This window comes from Brienomyrus brachyistius, unplaced genomic scaffold, assembly GCF_023856365.1.
Source record: "Brienomyrus brachyistius isolate T26 unplaced genomic scaffold, BBRACH_0.4 scaffold52, whole genome shotgun sequence".
In the NCBI taxonomy this organism is placed as follows: Eukaryota; Metazoa; Chordata; class Actinopteri; order Osteoglossiformes; family Mormyridae; genus Brienomyrus; species Brienomyrus brachyistius.
In genome coordinates, this window is record NW_026042327.1 from 830,231 (window position 1) to 857,963 (window position 27,733).

The following is a 27,733-nucleotide window of genomic DNA, read 5'->3' on the forward strand; positions in this document are numbered from 1 at the left end:
GAAGACTGTACTGCATCATGTTAACATTAGCTAGCTAGTTAGCATGGATACAGAGTGGACCGGACTACAACTATAAAGGACGTAAGGTGTGTGATATAGTAAAACACTTACTAACAGGTAATGCACGTTAGCATTACGTTAAATGACAACTTTACCTGTTACCAGAATAGCCTCCTACACGTTCACCGAATGACAGCAGGCAGAAGGCGGTGCGTTTTTCAGAAACACACCGGAGTTCAACTTACGCCGCGTTATTTACCAGCACTTGTAACACCAACATCTGCAGCCATTAACTCATATGTGGTAGTAACACTGAAATTACTTTCTCTGCGTCAAAATGAGGTAGCACTGTGATTTTGATACTTTATCATTTATACTTAACCTTCCTCCCATTCCTCCGTCTCTGCTTATTGACATTTAGGAGAGTCTCAGATATAAATTAACGATTCGAAATTATCAAACAAAGACAGACACAACACTGAAAAGATGACAAAGACACAGTTTGAAAAGTAAATATGTTTTATTGCAAATCTCTTATCTTAACATAGCCTACCTTATCATATGTTAACTTAGCCTATCATATTTTATCTTAGCCTATCTTGTCATATCTTAACTTAACCTATCTTATTATATTTTAACTTAGCCTATCTTATCATATAACTTAACCTATCTTATCTTATTATATTTCAACTTAGCTTATATTAATATATTTCGTCTTAGCCTATCTTATATTTTAACTCAGCATATCTTATCCTATCGTATCTTATAGCTACATTAACACTTAAACAGTATCACTTTCCGTTGGGTCCCGCGGGATCCCAGTCCCAATGCAGGGCTCTAACACGGGTATTCTAAGAAAAAGAAAATAAACACTTTACTTAACTTTACTTAAAGCAGTCATATAACTAATAAATAAATAAATAAATACCCAATTAATGCCTTATAAATCATTTATAAAAGTATTAAAAACACGGCTGTAAATACTTATACAAAGGCATAACACATTATAGCTATCTTGATAATGCATTATGAATGCTCTGATCTATATATACACAATAAATATCTTCATAATACATTATATCGGCCATTAATCCATAATAAACATGGCTATAATGTGTTATGCTTTTTTTTCTTCAATATTTATACCCATGTCTATAATATATTTATGGATGCATTACAGTGCATTGTGAAGGTGTCAATAATGCAGTTATATTACTGCTTTAAGTCATTTGTAAACCTGAATTCACAGCCTTATAATTACTGCCTCTTGCTAATTCTTCTGAAGGGCAGGGGACAGCAGAAGAAGCACCACTTCATCTTCTTCTTCTTCTTCTTCTTGTGGCTCTTCTCAGTATCATCTTCAGAAAGATCCTCCTCCCTTAACCTCCTCCACATTCACTCCCACCTCACATACATTCTCCTCACCTCCATTTAGCATATCCATCATACTAATACCAGCCTCTGTCCCCTCCATCACAACCCTGGAGGCCTTCCCCTCAAATGTTCCCCACTCTGGTACATCCACATATTCCTCACTACTCTGCCCCCTTACCTCACCCTCCCCCCGGCTTGTCCGGTCCTTCCTGACTTTCTTTTTTTTGTTAAGGTAGCAAGTTTTATAAATTTCCCAGTCTTCAGATGAAAGGCCGTAATTACTCTGAAGACTTTGAGATGAAATACTAGTGCTGGCTAGCAGTCCATCCTTTCCCACACTCTCCCCTCCCTTACCCAAATCAGTAGACCCCCCCAATCCCCCCTTAACCCCCCCAGCCTGGACAGTGGGGAGTGTCACTGGTGACAACTCCTCCACACCTTCTCCCCAGTTGATCACTTCATCCCACAGGTTCCAGGCTTCCCAGTGTTGGTTGTTGGTCCATCGATCAGCTCTCTCAATTCGCTCTCTGGGGAATAAATGAGAGATTAACCAGCACTTAACAGAGATAATAAAATAAATAAAGAGCTGGAAATTCTTCAACCATACAGAAAATACAATTGTTATAATTATTATAATAAATAATTACAGGGTTCACATATATAAAAAAGAACGAATAAAAGAAATAGCGAGCAAGATTGCAAAAAAAATCTACTGTAAAATGCACGATACTGTAAGTGCAATAGCATATTAAACAGTAATGTCACCAAATTATAACTAGAATCAAATACGAAACAACTGTGCTTCACATCAAATAAATACCCAGATGAATACTACCAAGAACTGAGTTAACACTAACCAAGCTAAGAATATTTGAAAGTGTTAATCCTGTGTAACAATGTAAATAGATGTAATGATAAACTTAGAAGCATCTAGCCTACTCCGAAAGTAATGGCCCAAATTTTTTTTAACAATTTACCTACCACCCTGTACAGTAGGGGGTCCCAACTTCCGGTCGGTGTTCCGGTACCGTCCGCGCGGAGTATTGCACCGGGCGGCAGACAACCGGGGGTAGAGGAGCCAGCCGTCCCGTTTATTAGGGGATCGCGCCGTTTTGGAAAGAAAGCTGCCCGTATTGATGTACGGAAATACGCCATTAGCCCCGCATGTCCGTATACACCGTCAATCTCCCGCCGCTCGGCGTGGGAACCCCCAAATTATACCGCCGTCTTACCCATCCGTGACACTTTTCTACGACGGAAACCGATCCGCGGACATCGAAAGGTTGGGAAGCCCTACTAAACTAGCATGTTTGAGATGAATTTACTAACCAAATAGTCTGTCATTATTTAAATATTAGCAACCACAGTAGCAATAAAAACCACGTTAAATGACGTTAAAAAATATGTAATATTAAAAAAAATGTAATGTTTTTTATTGTATTATAGACATTTACTATGTCATTATAGTATAAAAGGCTAAATAATCAAAGTAGCACAACATCAGTTGAAGAATTCAAAGACATTTTGGAGAGCTAACAAGCTACTCACCTCTGCGCCATTTTCACTCAGAGTTTGTTGTGCTTCAAACGGTAAAGTTTGTTTACGTTGTTTCTATGGAAACTGCTCTGACTCTCCGCTTGACCGTAATATAAAGGCATGTATGCAGTAATTTTCTGATTGCAGATTTGATCCCTATGCAGTAATTGACCACTGACCTCTTGGACCCTCTGGGCTGCCTTCACCTGCATTGAGGCAGCTGTTACGTTTGCTGTCATTACATTCAGCCCAAAATATCAAAGTACAGGATTTAAGATTTGAATTAGTAACAGGACCGTGGGAAACAAAACATACATGTTATTGATCCCTCGAAGAAAGTTTTCAATTTTCTCCTTCTTTCAGTTCTTAAATAACATGTCAGTTTTTGCTCTGTTTGGTTGGGATTTACCATTTTAACATTGTAGCAGTTCCTAGGCAATACACAGACAAATTCTTTTTTTAGGATGGAATTGTTATGCTGTAAACGATTACCTTCACGTTTCAACAAAGGTACTTGCTTTTGATATATAATTTTTTGTACATGTGTACTCTGGTCATACCCCTTGTACATATGGATGGCATGGAAGGACAGTCACTGCTGTCACCTATACTGTCCCTGTCTGCTTTTCTCATTTAAGTGTTGATACGGCAAAAGAAGATGGACCTTTTGTAGAAATTTCCAGCCAGAGACTTGGTTCCTATATGAAGAGAATATTTTATTTTAATTCAGGCTAAGAAACTACAGAAAACCAGCTCTGCATGTGATCTCCCCTTTACTGCACAAGGAGGGCACACACATCAACAATTAGCAATGCAGCAAAATACAGATGAACAATTTCTCACAGTTTCAGAATAAATCAGATTTCTCTGTAATTCAGAGATTGTCTAAGACTAGATCATTTTCTGCACTTGAACCTAATTTCAAGATAAATGACACCTGGGTCTATTAAAAGAAGGTGATGCTGCCTGACCCACCAACCAAGGCTGGGAGGAAAGGGAGGAATACTAGTCAAAGGAAGGAAGAAAAGCAGCCCACCCTGTCTCATGGTCATGGATACAAAAGTCAGGGAGTGTTACGAAGAAGACACCACACTTAAGACCATTGGTTTTATGCACTGAATTACACCAGATAGAGTTTTTGCATTCTAGCTGTGTTACGTAACATTCCTCAACCTTCATTTGTTTCCACAGAATGCAGGACATAATTTAGGGTGCCAAACAAGACAGCGGAACTGCAGTATAGCCAATTATTTGTTTCAGTAGTTTTATAACAACTCGAACATAAAATGTTTGTTTTTCTTAGATAAAGGTCCACTTGAAACAGACTTTATTTTTAAAAGTTAGATTGGATTTAAGAGATGGAACATGTTGCTTGTGTTAATACTGCTTTGATTTTGAGGATGAAGTCTGAAGTGTAGGTGACGTGTAACAGGTTGTTATTTTACTTTTAATTTATAATTATACAAGATTCTGTTTTCCTTCTTCTGTCTAACCTGATGGGTACAATATCCTTTAAACTTTCCCATGATGCTTTTGTCCTGCATCGCCCCTCCCTCTGTCTTTTCCCCTTTATAAGGGTCCCGACCTCATTTCCTCTTCCCTTTGGTGTATTGCACATGTGGGAAGAGGTGAGGATCTAGTGGCAGGGTCCCCCGAGTTAGTAAATCAATTGTATAATTATGACCCATATATTATATATTATATTTGATTTATTATTCATCATAAGCAGGGGATAGAAAACACATCTATACATAAGTATATACATTGTTTTACTTTGTGCAGAGAGAGCGAGAGGGCCAGAGCATATGAAGTTTACCCCTTTCCTTATTGTTCCCAACAGGTTGAATAAAATCCGGGAACGACAACGGCGTCTGTAATATCCCTTCCTCCTGCACCCCACACACACCTGATAACACCCCAAAACACAATGCAGAGTATAGGCAGGGAATGACCGGTTACATAGGTACACTAGTGCGACTTGTAAATATGCCCTTAATTTATGCCTGAATATCCCTCCCATATAGTGGCTGACCACATATCATGTGAAAGACCCGGAGAGAGTGAGTGTATATATATATGTATGATGTGCATGTGAGAGACACCATCGGAAGTCCGGTTCAGTTCCTCAGAGGCACTACTATGGAGGCGCTTACAGTAATAAACTTGCTGACCGCAAAAACTGGCACTATGATGGAAGTTATGCAGAAGTGCAGAGTAGATGGAATAATTTTTGTACGTCAATAAGATTGTATGCCTTTTGCCTGTGTCTCCAGCCAGTGCCGGGGGTGAAATGCGCCTGCAATTATCAGCGGGATAACATTATCGTTTTTTTTATTCTGTGGAAAATGAAAGACCGATTTGCTGGCCAGATTTATTTATGAATCATAAACATGTTGTGGGCTATATAGGTAAAGTCAGGGCTCTCAAGTCTTATGCATTGACTGTGAGACACTTGCATTTCAACCAGTTCACATGTTCACACACCGCACCTTATGTTTGTCAAGCTGAGAAGTAAGGGTTAGGGTTATAATTATCAATAAATAATGTACTTCCCTGTGAAACAATGATGCTGGATGTTTATTTGCATATCATGATATGGTGCAGCCTTTTAATAGGTTTCTGTTTTTCTGTTAATCCATTCATGGTGTTGAATAAGTCAGCAAGCATAAGTCTAAGGCTAGTGAGTGACTGGTGTTTTCGGGGGAGACTCCCTAGAGCTGGAGAGAAATACCTTAAGGCACGGGATGAAAAATCCCAAATCTTCCAGGAAAAATGTCAGCATTATATGTATTTGCCACACAGAACAGAACAAAAAATTCCTTAGGGAATCACTCGCCTACCATAGTCACTATACTACTCAGAACGCCTGGCAGCCACCAAATCAAACATAGGAAAAGGTCCGGATTTATAGCGTTAGAATGTGGTAGAGACTAATATCCATAACGTACCATCCTAGAACACACTGTGCTCTAAAATTTAAGCCCAATTAAAATCTGAATATTAAATGAGGAAAATAATTTGATTTGTTCTTCTATCCCAAGTTGTGGTCTAAAAGCAATAAGACCACCATCCATTATACCTGCTTTGGGGAAAATGCACTCCTGTAGCCACTAGGGGAGCTCTCACCTCTTCTGGGCCCAGCTAAATAATTATGTTACGCATTCTAACAAGCTTTATTATCTGTGTCAATAAGCCCTGCTTTTACACTAACACTCCTGCTGAGAGGCTAGTTTGATTACCAGTCTTGCAATTGTCATTAGGAACACATGAGAATTTGCGAAGTGCTGTTTCACAGTGGATTCTCACTGGTTTTCCCCAAGACTGGTACGATACATTTTATTCAGTTTCATACCACAGGTTATTGCAAGAGGGATCAATTGGTTTACTTTTATACTGGTGCAAGGAAACTATTATTATGATGGTGGGTTATCAAACACAGTAGCTGGCTGCCTCAGACATAAGACGCCCATTACGTACCTGTGTATCACCTATATGGGCTTGGAATCTGTATATCAATTGAAATAATTATTCATAGCCCAGATAGCATCATATTATTGTTTCAGCGTTGAACTATAGTTAAATGCGTTGAATTATGGTCAGTGTTAAATTGTCAGCATTGAAACTGAATTGATTTTTGGTCATTTTTTCAATATTGAAAAATTAATGGTGGTGAAACCTTGATATAAAGTGACTTTTTCAACATTGAAAATAAGATGCTGAGTTAACATCAATATTATTGAAAATAAAAATGGAAAAATGAATTTATGGGGGGCGGCATGATGGTGCAGTGGTTAGCACTGTTGCCTCACACCTCTGGGACCCGGGTTTGAGACTCTGCCTGGGTCACGTGTGTGGAGTTTGCATGTTCTCCCCATGTCGTCGTGAGGTTTCCTCCGGGTACTCTGGTTTCCCCCCACAGTCCAAAAACACGGTGAGGCTAATTGGAGTTGCTAAATTGCCCGTAGGTGTGTGTGTGAGAGTGACTGGTGTGTGAGTGTGCCCTGCAATGGGCTGGCCCCCCATCCTGGGTTGTTCCCTGCCTCATGCCCATTGCTTCCGGGATAGGCTCCAGACCCCCCGCGACCCAGTAGGATAAGCGGTTTGGAAAATGGATGGATGGATGATGACATAACTGGTCTGTGAACATTAGTGAGCATATGATGTAGGCTGTCCAGGAATGTAATAATGTGTGCAGTGTTACATGGGCCCAGGGTTGCATGATGGTGAACAGCACCGTTCTGACTTATAGCTGCACACATAGTTATGTTACCACCACGCTGTCCTGGGACATTGATTATGGCACCGTGTACAATAATGTTCCTGCCATGCTAACGCGTTCACTGTTTCTTTCAAAAGGGACTCTGTAAATGTGCTTCATCCTGATTCTGTTGCATGCCAGTACACGAGATAATGCAGAGATGCTCACATTGTTCATGTTTTGGGAGATGGTGTCATCCTCTGTTATACGCTGCTGTATTTCTCGTAGCCTAATGGAATTATTTGTGATCACCATATTAACTATATGGGTCTCTCGTTCTTCAGTGAACATTCTTCCTCTGCCCCCAGATTCTGGATGTCTAGCAGGTCTGTAGAGTATCCTTTTCAGTTTTTACCTGTACAGCATTGTTGTGTTTCTCATTAGAGTATAGTACTATTACAAAACGTACTGTGAAGTAACTGTACTAACCGATTCTCATTTGGAACCGTCCTTATGATGCCTGCTACAGCGTAGCGGCTCAGGTCAGACTGAACCCGTTGGCCAGCTTCCCTCAGGGTCATTCCATGGTTGATCACATGATCCACTGTTGTAGCTCTGATGACATCAGTTATTCTATTTCTTCTTACCCTTCCTCCTTCCTCTTCACCTCCTCATCCTCTAAATTCACCTCCTAGTCTTCATCCTCTTCCTCGCCCTTCTCTAATTCTCACTCTTCTCAGTCTTCCTTCTCCCTCCATTGTTCTCCACACTGAAAGCTTACTGTACCTGTGGCTTATTTATAGCGCTCATGCTGATTGCAAAGTGAACTAATTATCTAAAACCGTTTTCACATGTGACAGTGTGGCCAGACAGCTGGCAAAGTAGTGTAATCAATAGCTATAAATGTGTATAGTTTTACTAGGAGTGTGTTGATCATTTAGAAATTGTGTGTAAAACAGTGAGTTGTTTTTACAGTTCCGCAAAAAGAGTGCTGTGCAGTGGATTGTATTTACACATTTGCAAATTGTGTGTTACAAAAGTGCAAACTGAGTGCAAAACAGTGAGTAATTTTGCTATAACTATTAATAGTTTTATAAGAATCATTGTTAGTGTTTAAGTATTCAGAAAAACTGTAAAAAAATTAAACGGGGGTGACTGTCCATTAAGCTAATCTGCAATCCTATTACACATAGCATGACACAATACTGTTTTTGACTTTTTCTTTAAATCCACCGCGATTGTGATGAATGGGGCAAGAGAACAAAAACCACAGAAATGGCTCTTTGCATGCTATCCAGTGACTACGCGAGATGGTATAGTCTCTATGGTTTAACTAGAGAAGGCTTGGAGGAAAATGCTATGGAAAACTGATTATTTTGTGTCTCATGCCTGGGCTCTCTAGGAAAAGCATAGAGACCGTATGTATCTCTACAATTGTGGAGATTTCTGTGGGGTGCACATATATAGTATATATCAAATTTATATTATATAGATTATATCTAAGCATCATTCATACTCAAGTGAGAAGACAGTTATAAATCCATGTTAAGAAAAGGTTTCTGTGTCGGAAAGGTACAGAAAGAGCCTAACGCAGGTTTACAGGAAACAATCATGTGGTGTAGAACACAAGGACATGGACAGAGAAAGGCAATGGCACAACCCCTCAATATGATCAATTCATCTACTCTGTGTCTTCCTCCCAGCTGTCAAAGTAATTGTCAGCAAATGATGTACTTGACACGTACATTATTTACGTGTCAAGCCGTTCGGACGTTTTAACACGTCATGTCCAGTTACGTGTACTTTACTGTTTACAGTAACTGGCAGTCATTGGACATAGTGCAATTATTATTATCATCATTATTTGTTATTATTATTATCCATCCATTTTCCAAACCGCTTATCCTACTGGGTCGTGGGGGGTCCGGAGCCTATCCCGGAAGCAATGGGCACGAGGCAGGGAACAACCCAGGATGTGGGACCAGCCCATCGCAGGGCACACTCACACACCATGCATTCACACATGCACACCTACAGGCAATTTAGCAAGTCCAATTAGGCTCAGCATGTATTTGGACTGTGGGGGGAAACCGGAGTACCCGGAGGAAACCCCACAACGACATGGGGAGAACATGCAAACTCTGCACACATGTGACCCAGGCGGAGACTCGAACCCGGGTCCCAGAGGTGTGAGGCAACACTGCACCACCGTGCCGCCCCACTCTCAAGACCACATCATCTAATATAATCTCAATATGTGACTGTGTATATTTCTCACACAAGGATAACTGAGAGGTTATCTGATAATACTCCAGTCCAGTGTCCATAATATACACTTCTTCATTACGCTAATCGTTATCAATCGCATTTTCAGATGCAGAACTATGGGGACAGAAGCAAAAAAGTTACTCATTGATGCCTTTAGTGTAACTGAGCTACAAAAAATTACATCTGCTCAATTTTTGCTCCACTTCTCTTTTCCTGCATTTCCATGAAACTTTCAAGTTGGCGCTGGGGCTTGTGGTCAACCAATAGGAAAAGTTTATCACTATAAGCCCCACCCAGTAAGTCTTGGTCGAGAAAAAAGTATGTTCTTTTTGGAACTAAAAAATGGTTCAGGAACTACCTCCTAAGACCTTCAATTGGGCCAAGTTCGTGCAGTAGGAAATCGCCTTATGACCCGCAGCCACAATGGCTTGTTTAGAGACACCGGTTCAGCTGCCTGTATGCTTTTTCACCTGCGGCAGAAACAGCAGGCAAACCAGCACAAACAAGGTACGAACATGCAGTAATGGGGGTTCAAATCCCCAGACAGCGCCACCCACTGGGCCACATAGCATTTCATTTATCAGCAAATGTATATTTAAACCTTTGAGGTCCATCTCAGGCTCTTTGCAAGCAGAGATCAGGTCACTGAAATCTGAAGCAGTGTGTTACTAATCTTACTAAAGCATGACAGAAGTGCTCACTTCTTTAATATTTATTCTGTGATCAAAACATTGACTGCAAAAAACAAGGAGACCATAACATCTCTAATAGGTGAAAACCCTCAATGTCAAGCGCCCCCTACTGGCTGGCTGCAGTACCATTATTAGCACCACCCATCCCCATGTCTTTCAGTGGTAAGAGGCGATTTTCCACATCACTTTCACTTTGCCCCCCCCCCCCCCCAAAGGGGGTTCTTTGTTTCTACTGTGCAAAATAAGTAAGTAAGTAATACTTTAAGGTATTTTGTGTCATTAATGTATGATTTAAATGCAGGTAGTTTTATTACAGTCAGCTTTTATTCACAGTCAGTAGCTTGTCATCATGAAGAGGAAATGTGACAATCGTGAGTTTTTGGGCAACCACAGAAAAGCAGGAAAGTACAGACAGTGAGATAATTAGTGCCAGTCAGATGATAGACGTATACAGTATGTGAGTCAAGGGTTCTTCATATATTAATCATTCCCATTCAGATAACAAATCCTGAGAGATCCATTCCTGAGCATCATGCCAAGAAACACCACTTGTTTACTGATAACTGCTTTCATGTAAACTCTGCTGTGCTGAGAGTAAAGATGAAGAGGGAGAGACAGCAAGAGGCTGCTGACGGCAGAAAATGCAGGTGACATGGAGGGGAGTGAGAAAAGGAGCAAATATTGATGGTTAAGAGTGAATAATGACGTCACAGCAGCCTGATCCTGATGTTAGTTTAATATGCTTCTTAGTTTGGCCTGTGGTGTGTATTTCAGATACAGCATTTAATCAGGGACACTGAGTGTGAGTCAATGGCAGAGAGAGAGAGAGAGAGAGAGAGAGAGAGAGAGCAGACAGGCAGGTGAAGATGAAGGTGTATTAGGGAGGAGGGGGGAGGAGCTTGGACCTTCACCAAATCAGCCAAATGTAAATGTCACGTCTATCAAACAGGAGACCCTGCTTTCAGGAGAAATGGTTTAAAGATCACACTGGGCTCCATTACAGCCCCCCCTCGTCTTAAGGGGGGTTCTTTGTTTCTACTGTGCAAAATAATTTGTAACACAAATGTCTAAACTGGCATGAAAGACACATTCAGCTCTTGTGAAGACTGGCATGTGAAACTGGAAAAGGCACTGGGGAAATTCAGTGCACATAAAGACAGGCAGTGCCACAGATTAGCACTGATGACATGGATTCAGAAGATCAATCCTGTTAATATTCAACCTTCAGATGAGCTGGAAAGAGCAGCAGCAAGTGAGGAAAAATCTTCTGAAGTTAAGTACTTGGCACGGCAAGGCCTGGCTTTTCGAGGTGTTGGTAAGGAGAGTGGGAATTCTGATCCTTCCTGATCCTTTTGGTTTTGATGTGTGTGTTGTAAAAAACCCTATTTTCCACCCGTGTCATGTACTGCCGCAACCAGAAGAGGGCAGAAGATATGGCACAAAAACAAAGGAAGAAGCCTAACTTTAAAAAAACTTCAAAAAACATCAAGACTCATCCAGCATGGGGTGGTGGGTTAACGAATAACACAAACAATCAAAGAATAAGTAAACAAATGAGAGAAAAGATGCAGAGATGACTGAGAAGCAGGGGATGACTGGAGAAAAGACGACAGGACCAGAAGACAGGAGGGATACAGGGAGAGCGGAGAAGACAGTATAACTGAAGAATGGGAGAAGAGGAGAGACCGCAGAGGAAGGAGAACATAGATGACTGGAGGGGAGGGAATATAGGAGCAACAGAGAGAAGGAGGAAGGGCTGCGGAGGAGAAGACAGGATAAGAGGGGAAAATGTGAGCAGAGAAGGACAAACACCCCCACTGCCCAGCAAAGTGCACTTGTAAGTAAACCACAATTTTAGCCTTGGGCTCAATATCTGGACTTGTCTCTGTGTAGCAATGCATAGAATCCCTGACACTGGTTATGACTGTACTGTATTAGTCCTAAACCTGCCATTATAGTGTAAGAAGAAAAGATTTTTTTTTTTTTAAATAAATCATTTTAAAAAAAGGTAGAGCGATGTAGCCCCCGGAGAAGTCCCCCCCCCCCCCCCCCCCCCCCCAAAGCCCTGTTTGTTCCCTTCTAGCTTCCAGATGAAACTCACAATGCACCCCAATGCCACCTAACTTCTCTTCCACATGATGCACCTTATTTACCCTTTGAATCCTGTCTATTATTGAGCGTTTTTCTATCCATTTGATTATCAGCTTATTACACTGTATGTACATTAGTCAGCCATTTTCCGGACAGTCTGGGCTACTCAGATATGTCATAATTCGATTTGTAAATGCTGACAGTCTTGATATTATCCTTCTTATCAGGAAAAACTACTTCTGCATATAGATATTTCTCAATTTTTAGTCTCATCTAATATAAAAATTGGCAGGTAGTACAAATATAATCTTATAAATGCTGAGATTAGAGTATCTGCGATGCAGGAATGCAGGGGTTTCATTGGGGCCCTTTCTATGGCTTAGTACTGTGAAGGAGTACATGGTTAGTGCCAGGCGCAAATGAATATCTTTGATTTTGCATCCATTTGGTAACTTGTTGAAGTTGTCTGATAGTCAGTAATACATGGTTTAATTAATATGATTCTTTATTTACTACTTTATAACATCTGAAAGAAACTGAAATAGGAAAGCTTATTTTAATTTATGGTCCACTGGATAAACACAGACATTACAGACGGTTTTAGAGTCTAATGCTGAATGTTTTTTGCTATCATTTTTCTGCCTGCATATGCTATGATTGGTGCAGTGAAATTTGAGAATGTGTTTGTGGTCAGTATCATAGCCTCAGACAACAAACCAATGCTGTAGTGTGTCACTGTGTTTACATGTGAGAGGGGTTCCAGTTACATAATGGACTCGTTCTAATTGTTTTGACGGAGCTCGACAAACCTAAAAAATAAATGCTGGTTTTATCAAAAACTATGTCATATAGCTATATTCCAGATTTATTACAGCCAAACACATCTCGGAGCTCCGAGGAACCTCCTTCTCCCTACATTTCCCTCCTTCACACTCTTCCCTCAAATACTGTTACATTTGTCTTTTTTCCACACTCACACCCTGTCTTGATCATACTCTGACTGCATGGCATTAGTCTTATCTAGTATAATAGGACATAAACATTGAATTTGATAGTTATCTTTTATTTACACATTAGAACACAACACATGAACATGAAGGGATCGTTTGCATTTGCAACCAACACCTCCGCAAACCCCCTGTGGAATACTGGCCGCGGACAGGGGTGGGAATCCCCAAGCTGGAAGACTGTACTGCATCATGTTAACATTAGCTAGCTAGTTAGCATGGATACAGAGTGCTCCGGACTACAACTATAAAGGACGTAAGGTGTGTGATATAGTAAAACACTTACTAACAGGTAATGCGCGTGAATGACAACTTTACCTGTTACCAGAATAGCCTCCTACACGTTCGCCGAATGACAGCAGGCAGAAGGCGGTGCGTTTTTCAGAAACACACTGGAGTTAAACTTACGCCGCGTTATTTACCAGCACTTGTAACACCAACATTTGCAGCCATTAACTCATATGTGGTAGTAACACTGAAATTACTTTCTCTGCGTCAAAATAAGGCAACACTGTGATTTTGATACTTTATCATTTATACTTAACCGTACCTTCCTCCCATTCCTCCGTCTCTGCTTATTGACATTTAGGAGAGTCTCAGATATAAATCAACGATTCAAAATTATCAAACAAAGACAGACACAACACTGAAAAGATGACAAAGACACAGTTTGAAAGGTAAATATGTTTTATTGCAAATCTCTTATCTTAACATAGCCTACCTTATCATATGTTAACTTAGCCTATCATATTTTATCTTAGCCTATCTTGTCATATCTTAACTTAACCTATCTTATTATATTTTAACTTAGCCTATCTTATCATATAACTTAACCTATCTTATCTTATTATATTTCAACTTAGCTTATATTAATATATTTCATGTTAACCTATCTTATATTTTAACTCAGCATATCTTATCCTATCGTATCTTATAGCTACATTAACACTTAAACAGTATCACTTTCCGTTGGGTCCCGCGGGATCCCAGTCCCAATGCAGGGCTCTAACACGGGTATTCTAAGAAAAAGAAAATAAACACTTTACTTAACTTTACTTAAAGCAGTCATATAACTAATAAATAAATAAATAAATACCCAATTAATGCCTTATAAATCATTTATAAAAGTATTAAAAACACGGCTGTAAATACTTATACAAAGGCATAACACATTATAGCTATCTTGATAATGCATTATGAATGCTCTGATCTATATATACACAATAAATATCTTCATAATACATTATATCGGCCATTAATCCATAATAAACATGGCTATAATGTGTTATGCTTTTTTTTCTTCAATATTTATACCCATGTCTATAATATATTTATGGATGCATTACAGTGCATTGTGAAGGTGTCAATAATGCAGTTATATTACTGCTTTAAGTCATTTGTAAACCTGAATTCACAACCTTATAATTACTGCCTCTTGCTACTTCTTCTGAAGGGCAGGGGACAGCAGAAGAAGCACCACTTCATCTTCTTCTTCTTCTTCTTGTGGCTCTTCTCAGTATCATCTTCAGAAAGATCTTCGGCATTCACATGGAATGATACTTCTTCTTCACTGTAGATCTTCTCGGCAGCATCAGCATCTTCTTTTGTTTTATCTGTCTTCATCACTTCAGTCTCGTCCTCTTCCTCAGGTCCTTCTTCTGGTATAGTCAGTAGCTGTGATCTGTCTTCAGATGCCACCATACACTGAAACCTGACCAGTGTGGTAGCATCAGCATCTTCTGCCTGCTGGAATACCACATCAGCTTCTTCATTTTCCTCAGGTCCATCTTCCTGTAAAGTCTGCAGCCATATTCTGGCTACATATGCCGCCATGCACTGCCAACTGTCCACTGTGGCAGCATCAGTGTCTTCTGCTTCCTGAAGCTCCTCATCTGTTTCTTCATCTTCCTCAAGGTCTTCCTCCTGGATGGGTTCTAGCCAAGTTCTGCCTACTTGTGACACCACATATTCCACAGCATTCCCTGTACTTTTCCCTCCTCCTCCCTTAACCTCCTCCACATTCACTCCCACCTCACATACATTCTCCTCACCTCCATTTAGCATATCCATCATACTAATACCAGCCTCTGTCCCCTCCATCACAACCCTGGAGGCCTTCCCCTCAAATGTTCCCCACTCTGGTACCTCCACATATTCCTCACTACTCTGCCCCCTTACCTCACCCTCCCCCCGGCTTGTCCGGTCCTTCCTGACTTTCTTTTTTTTGTTAAGGTAGCAAGTTTTATAAATTTCCCAGTCTTCAGATGAAAGGCCGTAATTACTCTGAAGACTTTGAGATGAAATACTAGTGCTGGCTAGCAGTCCATCCTTTCCCACACTCTCCCCTCCCTTACCCAAATCAGTAGACCCCCCCAATCCCCCCTTAACCCCCCCAGCCTGGACAGTGGGGAGTGTCACTGGTGAGAACTCCTCCACACCTTCTCCCCAGTTGATCACTTCATCCCACAGGTTCCAGGCTTCCCAGTGTTGGGTGTTGGTCCATCGATCAGCTCTCTCAATTCGCTCTCTGGGGAATAAATGAGAGATTAACCAGCACTTAAGAGAGATAATAAAATAAATAAAGAGCAGGAAATTCTTCAACCATACAGAAAATACAATTGTTATAATTATTATAATAGATAATTACAGGGTTCACATATATAAAAAAGAAAGAATAAAAGAAACTGCGAGCAAGATTGCAAAAAAAATCTACTGTAAAATGCACGATACTGTAAGTGCAATAGCATATTAAACAGTAATGTCACCAAATTATAACTAGAATCAAATACGAAACAACTGTGCTCCACATCAAATGAATACCCAGATGAATACTACCAAGAACTGAGTTAACACTAACCAAGCTAAGAATATTTGAAAGTGTTAATCCTGTGTAACAATGTAAATAGATGTAATGATAAACTTAGAAGCATCTAGCCTACTCCGAAAGTAATGGCCCAAATTTTTTTTAACAATTTACCTACCACCCTGTACAGTAGGGGGTCCCAACTTCCGGTCGGTGTTCCGGTACCGTCCGCGCGGAGTATTGCACCGGGCGGCAGACAACCGGGGGTAGAGGAGCCAGCCGTCCCGTTTATTAGGGGATCGCGCCGTTTTGGAAAGAAAGCTGCCCGTATTGATGTACGGAAATACGCCATTAGCCCCGCATGTCCGTATACACCGTCAATCTCCCGCCGCTCGGCATGGGAACCCCCAAATTAAACCGCCGTCTTACCCATCCGTGACACTTTTCTACGACGGAAACCGATCCGCGGACATTGAAAGGTTGGGAAGCCCTACTAAACTAGCATGTTTGACATGAATTTACTAACCAAATAGTCTGTCATTATTTAAATATTAGCAACCACAGTAGCAATAAAAACCACTGCACTTTAAATGACGTTAAAAAATATGTAATATTAAAAAAAATTTAATGTTTTTTATTGTATTATAGACATTTACTATGTCATTATAGTATAAAAGGCTAAATAATCAAAGTAGCACAACATCAGTTGAAGAATTCAAAGACATTTTGGAGAGCTAACAAGCTACTCACCTCTGCGCCATTTTCACTCAGAGTTTGTTGTGCTTCAAACGGTAAAGTTTGTTTACGTTGTTTCTATGGAAACTGCTCTGACTCTCCGCTTGACCGTAATATAAAGGCATGTATGCAGTCATTTTCTGATTGCAGATTTGATCCCTATGCAGTAATTGACGACTGACCTCTTGGACCCTCTGGGCTGCCTTCACCTGCATTGAGGCAGCTGTTACGTTTGCTGTCATTACATTCAGCCCAAAATATCAAAGTACAGGATTTAAGATTTGAATTAGTAACAGGACCATGGGAAACAAAACATATATGTTATTGATCCCTCGAAGAAAGTTTTCAATTTTCTCCTTCTTTCAGTTCTTAAATAACGTGTCAGTTTTTGCTCTGTTTGGTTGGGATTTACCATTTTAACATTGTAGCAGTTCCTAGGCAATACACAGACAAATTCTTTTTTTTAGGATGGAATTGTTATGCTGTAAACGATTACCTTCACGTTTCAACAAAGGTACTTGCTTTTGATATATAATTTTTTGTACATGTGTACTCTGGTCATACCCCTTGTACATATGGATGGCATGGAAGGACAGTCACTGCTGTCACCTATACTGTCCCTGTCTGCTTTTCTCATTTAAGTGTTGATACGGCAAAAGAAGATGGACCTTTTGTAGAAATTTCCAGCCAGAGACTTGGTTCCTATATGAAGAGAATATTTTATTTTAATTCAGGCTTGCATGTGATCTCCCCTTTACTGCACAAGGAGGGCACACACATCAACAATTAGCAATGCAGCAAAATACAGATGAACAATTTCTCACAGTTTCAGAATAAATCAGATTTCTCTGTAATTCAGAGATTGTCTAAGACTAGATCATTTTCTGCACTTGAACCTAATTTCAAGATAAATGACACCTGGGTCTATTAAAAGAAGGTGATGCTGCCTGACCCACCAACCAAGGCTGGGAGGAAAGGGAGGAATACTAGTCAAAGGAAGGAAGAAAAGCAGCCCACCCTATCTCATGGTCATGGATACAAAAGTCAGGGAGTGTTACGAAGAAGACACCACACTTAAGACCATTGGTTTTATGCACTGAATTACACCAGATAGAGTTTTTGCATTCTAGCTGTGTTACGTAACATTCCTCAGCCTTCATTTGTTTCCACAGAATGCAGGACATAATTTAGGGTGCCAAACAAGACAGCGGAACTGCAGTATAGCCAATTATTTGTTTCAGTAGTTTTATAACAACTCGAATATAAAATGTTTGTTTTTCTTAGATAAAAGTCCAGTTGAAACAGACTTTATTTTTAAATGTTAGATTGGATTTAAGAGATGGAACATGTTGCTTGTGTTAATACTGCTTTGATTTTGAGGATGAAGTCTGAAGTGTAGGTGACGTGTAACAGGTTGTTATTTTACTTTTAATTTATAATTATACAAGATTCTGTTTTCCTTCTTCTGTCTAACCTGATGGGTACAATATCCTTTAAACTTTCCCATGATGCTTTTGTCCTGCATCGCCCCTCCCTCTGTCTTTTCCCCTTTATAAGGGTCCCGACCTCATTTCCTCTTCCCTTTGGTGTATTGCACACGTGGGAAGAGGTGAGGATCTAGTGGCAGGGTCCCCCGAGTTAGTAAATCAATTGTATAATTATGACCCATATATTATATATTATATTTGATTTATTATTCATCATAAGCAGGGGATAGAAAACACATCTATACATAAGTATATACATTGTTTTACTTTGAGCAGAGAGAGCAAGAGGGCCAGAGCATATGAAGTTTACCCCTTTCCTTATTGTTCCCAACAGTTTCAATAAAATCCAGGAACGACAACGGCGTCTGTAATATCCCTTCCTCCTGCACCCCACACACACCTGATAACACCCCAAAACACAATGCAGAGTATAGGCAGGGAATGACCGGTTACATAGGTACACTAGTGCGGCTTGTAAATATGCCCTTAATTTATGCCTGAATATCCCTCCCATATAGTGGCTGACCACATATCATGTGAAAGACCCGGAGAGAGTGAGTGTATATATATATGTATGATGTGCATGTGAGAGACACCATCGGAAGTCTGGTTCAGTTCCTCAGAGGCACTACTATGGAGGCGCTTACAGTAATAAACTTGCTGACCGCAAAAACTGGCACTATGATGGAAGTTATGCAGATGTGCAGAGTAGATGGAATAATTTTTGTACCTCGATAAGATTGTATGCCTTTTGCCTGTGTCTCCAGCCAGTGCCGGGGGTGAAACGCGCCTGCAATTATCAGCGGGATAACATTATCGTTCTTTTTATTCTGTGGAAAATGAAAGACCGATTTGCTGGCCAGATTTATTCATGAATCATAAACATGTTGTGGGCTATATAAGTAAAGTCAGGGCTCTCAAGTCTTATGCATTGACTGTGAAACACTTGCATTTCAACCAGTTCACATGTTCACACACCGCACCTTATGTTTGTCAAGCTGAGAAGTAAGGGTTAGGGTTATAATTATCAATAAATAATGTACTTCCCTGTGAAACAATGATGCTGGATGTTTATTTGCATATCATGATATGGTGCAGCCTTTTAATAGGTTTCTGTTTTTCTGTTAATCCATTCATGGTGTTGAATAAGTCAGCAAGCATAAGTGTAAGGCTAGTGAGTGACTGGTGTTTTCGGGGGAGACTCCCTAGAGCTGGAGAGAAATACCTTAAGGCACGGGATGAAAAATCACAAATCTTCCAGGAAAAATGTCAGCGTTATATGTATTTGCCACACAGAACAGAACAAAAAATTCCTTAGGGAATCACACGCCTACCATAGTCACTATACTACTCAGAACGCCTGGCAGCCACCAAATCAAACATAGGAAAAGGTCCGGATTTATAGCGTTAGAATGTGGTAGAGACTAATATCCATAACGTACCATCCTAGAACATACTGTGCTCTAAAATTTAAGCCCAATTAAAATCTGAATATTAAATGAGGAAAATAATTTGATTTGTTCTTCTATCCCAAGTTGTGGTCTAAAAGCAATAAGACCACCATCCATTATACCTGCTTTGGGGAAAATGCACTCCTGTAGCCACTAGGGGAGCTCTCACCTCTTCTGGGCCCAGCTAAATAATTATGTTACGCATTCTAACAAGCTTTATTATCTGTGTCAATAAGCCCTGCTTTTACACTAACACTCCTGCTGAGAGGCTAGTTTGATTACCAGGTTTGCCCTTGTCATTAGGAACACATGAGAATTTGCACAGTGCTGTTTCACAGTGGATTCTCACTGGTTTTCCCCAAGACTGGTACGATACATTTTATTCAGTTTCATACCACAGGTTATTGCAAGAGGGATCAATTGGTTTACTTTTATACTGGTGCAAGGAAACTATTATTATGATGGTGGGTTATCAAACACAGTAGCTGGCTACCTCAGACATAAGACGCCCATTACGTACCTGTGTATCACCTATATGGGCTTGGAATCTGTATATCAATTGAAATAATTATTCATAGCCCAGATAGCATCATATTATTGTTTCAGCGTTGAAGTATAGTTAAATGCATTGAATTATGGTCAGTGTTAAATTATCAGCATTGAAACTGAATTGATTTTTGGTCATTTTTTCAATATTGAAAAATTAATGGTGGCGAAACCTTGATATAAAGTGACTTTTTCAACATTGAAAATAAGATGCTGAGTTAACATCAATATTATTGAAAATAAAAATGGAAAAATGAATTTATGGGGGGCGGCATGATGGTGCAGTGGTCAGCACTGTTGCCTCACACCTCTGGGACCCCGGGTTTGAGACTCTGCCTGGGTCACATGTGTGGAGTTTGCATGTTCTCCCCATGTCGTCGTGAGGTTTCCTCCGGGTACTCTGGTTTCCCCCCCATAGTCCAAAAACACGGTGAGGCTAATTGGAGTAGGAACATTATTGTACACGGTGCCATAATCAATGTCCCAGGACAGCGTGGTGGTAACATAACTATGTGCGCAGCTATAAGTCAGAACGGTGCTGTTCACCATCATGCAACCCTGGGCCCATGTAACACTGCACACATTATTACATTCCTGGACAGCCTACATCATATGCTCACTAATGTTCACAGACCAGTTATGTCATCATCCATCCATCCATTTTCCAAACCGCTTATCCTACTGGGTCGTGGGGGGTCCGGAGCCTATCCCGGAAGCAATGGGCACGAGGCAGGGAACAACCCAGGATGTGGGACCAGCCCATCGCAGGGCACACTCACACACCATGCATTCACACATGCACACCTACAGGCAATTTAGCAAGTCCAATTAGGCTCAGCATGTATTTGGACTGTGCGGGGAAACCAGAGTACCCGGAGGAAACCCCACAACGACATGGGGAGAACATGCAAACTCTGCACACATGTGACCCAGGCGGAGACTCGAACCCGGGTCCCAGAGGTGTGAGGCAACACTGCACCACCATGCCGCCCCACTCTCAAGACCACATCATCTAATATAATCTCAATATGTGACTGTGTATATTTCTCACACAAGGATAACTGAGAGGTTATCTGATAATGCTCCAGTCCAGTGTCCATAATATACACTTCTTCATTACGCTAATCGTTATCAATCGCATTTTCAGATGCAGAACTATGGGGACAGAAGCAAAAAAGTTACTCATTGATGCCTTTAGTGTAACTGAGCTACAAAAAATTACATCTGCTCAATTTTTGCTCCACTTCTCTTTTCCTGCATTTCCATGAAACTTTCAAGTTGGCGCTGGGGCTTGTGGTCAACCAATAGGAAAAGTTTATCACTATAAGCCCCACCCAGTAAGTCTTGGTCGAGAAAAAAGTATGTTCTTTTTGGAACTAAAAAATGGTTCAGGAACTACCTCCTAAGACCTTCAATTGGGCCAAGTTCGTGCAGTAGGAAATCGCCTTATGACCCGCAGCCACAATGGCTTGTTTAGAGACACCGGTTCAGCTGCCTGTATGCTTTTTCACCTGCGGCAGAAACAGCAGGCAAACCAGCACAAACAAGGTACGAACATGCAGTAATGGGGGTTCAAATCCCCAGACAGCGCCACCCACTGGGCCACATAGCATTTCATTTATCAGCAAATGTATATTTAAACCTTTGAGGTCCATCTCAGGCTCTTTGCAAGCAGAGATCAGGTCACTGAAATCTGAAGCAGTGTGTTACTAATCTTACTAAAGCATGACAGAAGTGCTCACTTCTTTAATATTTATTCTGTGATCAAAACATTGACTGCAAAAAACAAGGAGACCATAACATCTCTAATAGGTGAAAACCCTCAATGTCAAGCGCCCCCTACTGGCTGGCTGCAGTACCATTATTAGCACCACCCATCCCCATGTCTTTCAGTGGTAAGAGGCGATTTTCCACATCACTTTCACTTTGCCCCCCCCCCCCCCCAAAGGGGGTTCTTTGTTTCTACTGTGCAAAATAAGTAAGTAAGTAATACTTTAAGGTATTTTGTGTCATTAATGTATGATTTAAATGCAGGTAGTTTTATTACAGTCAGCTTTTATTCACAGTCAGTAGCTTGTCATCATGAAGAGGAAATGTGACAATCGTGAGTTTTTGGGCAACCACAGAAAAGCAGGAAAGTACAGACAGTGAGATAATTAGTGCCAGTCAGATGATAGACGTATACAGTATGTGAGTCAAGGGTTCTTCATATATTAATCATTCCCATTCAGATAACAAATCCTGAGAGATCCATTCCTGAGCATCATGCCAAGAAACACCACTTGTTTACTGATAACTGCTTTCATGTAAATTCTGCTGTGCTGAGAGTAAAGATGAAGAGGGAGAGACAGCAAGAGGCTGCTGACGGCAGAAAATGCAGGTGACATGGAGGGGAGTGAGAAAAGGAGCAAATATTGATGGTTAAGAGTGAATAATGACGTCACAGCAGCCTGATCCTGATGTTAGTTTAATATGCTTCTTAGTTTGGCCTGTGGTGTGTATTTCAGATACAGCATTTAATCAGGGACACTGAGTGTGAGTCAATGGCAGAGAGAGAGAGAGAGAGAGAGAGCAGACAGGCAGGTGAAGATGAAGGTGTTTTAGGGAGGAGGGGGGAGGAGCTTGGACCTTCACCAAATCAGCCAAATGTAAATGTCACGTCTATCAAATAGGAGACCCTGCTTTCAGGAGAAATGGTTTAAAGATCACACTGGGCTCCATTACAGCCCCCCCTCGTCTTAAGGGGGGTTCTTTGTTTCTACTGTGCAAAATAATTTGTAACACAAATGTCTAAACTGGCATGAAAGACACATTCAGCTCTTGTGAAGACTGGCATGTGAAACTGGAAAAGGCACTGGGGAAATTCAGTGCACATAAAGACAGGCAGTGCCACAGATTAGCACTGATGACATGGATTCAGAAGATCAATCCTGTTAATATTCAACCTTCAGATGAGCTGGAAAGAGCAGCAGCAAGTGAGGAAAAATCTTCTGAAGTTAAGTACTTGGCACGGCAAGGCCTGGCTTTTCGAGGTGTTGGTAAGGAGAGTGGGAATTCTGATCCTTCCTGATCCTTTTGGTTTTGATGTGTGTGTTGTAAAAAACCCTATTTTCCACCCGTGTCATGTACTGCCGCAACCAGAAGAGGGCAGAAGATATGGCACAAAAACAAAGGAAGAAGCCTAACTTTAAAAAAACTTCAAAAAACATCAAGACTCATCCAGCATGGGGTGGTGGGTTAACGAATAACACAAACAATCAAAGAATAAGCAAACAAATGAGAGAAAAGATGCAGAGATGACTGAGAAGCAGGGGATGACTGGAGAAAAGACGACAGGACCAGAAGACAGGAGGGATACAGGGAGAGCGGAGAAGACAGTATAACTGAAGAATGGGAGAAGAGGAGAGACCGCAGAGGAAGGAGAACATAGATGACTGGAGGGGAGGGAATATAGGAGCAACAGAGAGAAGGAGGAAGGGCTGCGGAGGAGAAGACAGGATAAGAGGGGAAAATGTGCGCAGAGAAGGACAAACACCCCCACTGCCCAGCAAAGTGCACTTGTAAGTAAACCACAATTTTAGCCTTGGGCTCAATATCTGGACTTGTCTCTGTGTAGCAATTCATAGAATCCCTGACACTGGTTATGACTGTACTGTATTAGTCCTAAACCTGCCATTATAGTGTAAGAAGAAAAGATTTTTTTTTTTAATAAATCATTTTAAAAAAAGGTAGAGCGATGTAGCCCCCGGAGTAGTCCCCCCCCCCCCCCCCCCCCCAGCCATTTTCCGGACAGTCTGGGCTACTCAGATATGTCATAATTCGATTTGTAAATGCTGACAGTCTTGATATTATCCTTCTTATCAGGAAAAACTACTTCTGCATATAGATATTTCTCAATTTTTAGTCTCATCTAATATAAAAATTGGCAGGTAGTACAAATATAATCTTATAAATGCTGAGATCAGAGTATCTGCGATGCAGGAATGCAGGGGTTTCATTGGGGCCCTTTCTATGGCTTAGTACTGTGAAGGAGTACATGGTTAGTGCCAGGCGCAAATGAATATCTTTGATTTTGCATCCATTTGGTAACTTGTTGAAGTTGTCTGATAGTCAGTAATACATGGTTTAATTAATATGATTCTTTATTTACTACTTTATAACATCTGAAAGAAACTGAAATAGGAAAGCTTATTTTAATTTATGGTCCACTGGATAAACACAGACATTACAGACGGTTTTAGAGTCTAATGCTGAATGTTTTTTGCTATCATTTTTCTGCCTGCATATGCTATGATTGGTGCAGTGAAATTTGAGAATGTGTTTGTGGTCAGTATCATAGCCTCAGACAACAAACCAACGCTGTAGCGTGTCACTGTGTTTACATGTGAGAGGGGTTCCAGTTACATAATGGACTCGTTCTAATTGTTTTGACGGAGCTCGACAAACCTAAAAAATAAATGCTGGTTTTATCAAAAACTATGTCATATAGCTATATTCCAGATTTATTACAGCCAAACACATCTCGGAGCTCCGAGGAACCTCCTTCTCCCTACATTTCCCTCCTTCACACTCTTCCCTCAAATACTGTTACATTTGTCTTTTTTCCACACTCACACCCTGTCTTGATCATACTCTGACTGCATGGCATCCATATGCAGGGCAAACTATTTTAGTCTTATCTAGTATAATAGGACATAAACATTGAATTTGATAGTTATCTTTTATTTACACATTAGAACACAACACATGAACATGAAGGGATCGTTTGCATTTGCAACCAACACCTCCGCAAACCCCCTGTGGAATACTGGCCGCGGAAAGGGGTGGGAATCCCCAAGCTGGAAGACTGTACTGCATCATGTTAACATTAGCTAGCTAGTTAGCATGGATACAGAGTGGACCGGACTACAACTATAAAGGACGTAAGGTGTGTGATATAGTAAAACACTTACTAACAGGTAATGCACATTAGCATTACGTTAAATGACAACTTTACCTGTTACCAGAATAGCCTCCTACACGTTCGCCGAATGACAGCAGGCAGAAGGCGGTGCGTTTTTCAGAAACACACCGGAGTTAAACTTACGCCGCGTTATTTACCAGCACTTGTAACACCAACATTTGCAGCCATTAACTCATATGTGGTAGTAACACTGAAATTACTTTCTCTGCGTCAAAATGAGGTAGCACTGTGATTTTGATACTTTATCATTTATACTTAACTGTACCTTCCTCCCATTCCTCCGTCTCTGCTTATTGACATTTAGGAGAGTCTCAGGTATAAATTAACGATTCAAAATTATCAAACAAAGACAGACACAACACTGAAAAGATGACAAAGACACAGTTTGAAAAGTAAATATGTTTTATTGCAAATCTCTTATCTTAACATAGCCTACCTTATCATATGTTAACTTAGCCTATCATATTTTATCTTAGCCTATCTTGTCATATCTTAACTTAACCTATCTTATTATATTTTAACTTAGCCTATCTTATCATATAACTTAACCTATCTTATCTTATTATATTTCAACTTAGCTTATATTAATATATTTCATGTTAACCTATCTTATATTTTAACTCAGCATATCTTATCCTATCGTATCTTATAGCTACATTAACACTTAAACAGTATCACTTTCCGTTGGGTCCCGCGGGATCCCAGTCCCAATGCAGGGCTCTAACACGGGTATTCTAAGAAAAAGAAAATAAACACTTTACTTAACTTTACTTAAAGCAGTCATATAACTAATAAATAAATAAATAAATACCCAATTAATGCCTTATAAATCATTTATAAAAGTATTAAAAACACGGCTGTAAATACTTATACAAAGGCATAACACATTATAGCTATCTTGATAATGCATTATGAATGCTCTGATCTATATATACACAATAAATATCTTCATAATACATTATATCGGCCATTAATCCATAATAAACATGGCTATAATGTGTTATGCTTTTTTTTCTTCAATATTTATACCCATGTCTATAATATATTTATGGATGCATTACAGTGCATTGTGAAGGTGTCAATAATGCAGTTATATTACTGCTTTAAGTCATTTGTAAACCTGAATTCACAACCTTATAATTACTGCCTCTTGCTACTTCTTCTGAAGGGCAGGGGACAGCAGAAGAAGCACCACTTCATCTTCTTCTTCTTCTTCTTGTGGCTCTTCTCAGTATCATCTTCAGAAAGATCTTCGGCATTCACATGGAATGATACTTCTTCTTCACTGTAGATCTTCTCGGCAGCATCAGCATCTTCTTTTGTTTTATCTGTCTTCATCACTTCAGTCTCGTCCTCTTCCTCAGGTCCTTCTTCTGGTATAGTCAGTAGCTGTGATCTGTCTTCAGATGCCACCATACACTGAAACCTGACCAGTGTGGTAGCATCAGCATCTTCTGCCTGCTGGAATACCACATCAGCTTCTTCATTTTCCTCAGGTCCATCTTCCTGTAAAGTCTGCAGCCATATTCTGGCTACATATGCCGCCATGCACTGCCAACTGTCCACTGTGGCAGCATCAGTGTCTTCTGCTTCCTGAAGCTCCTCATCTGTTTCTTCATCTTCCTCAAGGTCTTCCTCCTGGATGGGTTCTAGCCAAGTTCTGCCTACTTGTGACACCACATATTCCACAGCATTCCCTGTACTTTTCCCTCCTCCTCCCTTAACCTCCTCCACATTCACTCCCACCTCACATACATTCTCCTCACCTCCATTTAGCATATCCATCATACTAATACCAGCCTCTGTCCCCTCCATCACAACCCTGGAGGCCTTCCCCTCAAATGTTCCCCACTCTGGTACATCCACATATTCCTCACTACTCTGCCCCCTTACCTCACTTTCCCCCCGGCTTGTCCGGTCCTTCCTGACTTTCTTTTTTTTGTTAAGGTAGCAAGTTTTATAAATTTCCCAGTCTTCAGATGAAAGGCCGTAATTACTCTGAAGACTTTGAGATGAAATACTAGTGCTGGCTAGCAGTCCATCCTTTCCCACACTCTCCCCATCCTTACCCAAATCAGTAGACCCCCCCAATCCCCCCTTAACCCCCCCAGCCTGGACAGTGGGGAGTGTCACTGGTGAGAACTCCTCCACACCTTCTCCCCAGTTGATCACTTCATCCCACAGGTTCCAGGCTTCCCAGTGTTGGGTGTTGGTCCATCGATCAGCTCTCTCAATTCGTTCTCTGGGGAATAAATGAGAGATTAACCAGCACTTAAGAGAGATAATAAAATAAATAAAGAGCTGGAAATTCTTCAACCATACAGAAAATACAATTGTTATAATTATTATAATAAATAATTACAGGGTTCACATATATAAAAAAGAAAGAATAAAAGAAACAGCGAGTAAGATTGCAAAAAAAAATCTACTGTAAAATGCACGATACTGTAAGTGCAATAGCATATTAAACAGTAATGTCACCAAATTATTACTAGAATCAAATACGAAACAACTGTGCTCCACATCAAATGAATACCCAGATGAATACTACCAAGAACTGAGTTAACACTAACCAAGCTAAG

The 27,733-nt window shown here is 40.5% G+C and overlaps 3 protein-coding genes across 5 annotated transcripts in view; all 3 read right to left on the bottom strand.

Moving 5' to 3' along the window:
- LOC125723834 (NACHT, LRR and PYD domains-containing protein 12-like) overlaps window positions 1-27,733 on the bottom strand; it is a 360,722-nt gene that overhangs the window by 139,475 nt on the left and 193,514 nt on the right. The window lies entirely within an intron of this gene.
- On the bottom strand, window positions 461-27,207 carry LOC125723859 (uncharacterized). 3 transcript variants are annotated; one of them, XM_049000703.1, is made up of 3 exons: window positions 27,045-27,207; window positions 14,585-15,344; window positions 461-1,250 (listed from the first exon to the last, which is right to left on the bottom strand). In XM_049000703.1, exon 2 carries the CDS (start codon window positions 15,264-15,266, stop codon window positions 14,592-14,594), a length of 675 nt encoding a protein of 224 aa, XP_048856660.1. In that variant the 5' UTR covers window positions 15,267-15,344; window positions 27,045-27,207; the 3' UTR covers window positions 461-1,250; window positions 14,585-14,591. The 3 variants fall into 3 exon arrangements, with proteins under 3 accessions (XP_048856660.1, XP_048856661.1, XP_048856659.1); XM_049000704.1 differs by lacking the exon at window positions 461-1,250 and adding an exon at window positions 13,858-14,185; XM_049000702.1 differs by lacking the exon at window positions 461-1,250 and having other exon boundaries at window positions 13,858-15,344.
- LOC125723862 (uncharacterized) lies at window positions 25,543-27,045 on the bottom strand. Its single transcript, XM_049000705.1, has 2 exons — window positions 26,285-27,045; window positions 25,543-25,885 (listed from the first exon to the last, which is right to left on the bottom strand). The coding sequence occupies exon 1, from the start codon at window positions 26,964-26,966 to the stop codon at window positions 26,292-26,294; it is 675 nt and encodes a 224-aa protein (XP_048856662.1). The 5' UTR covers window positions 26,967-27,045; the 3' UTR covers window positions 25,543-25,885; window positions 26,285-26,291.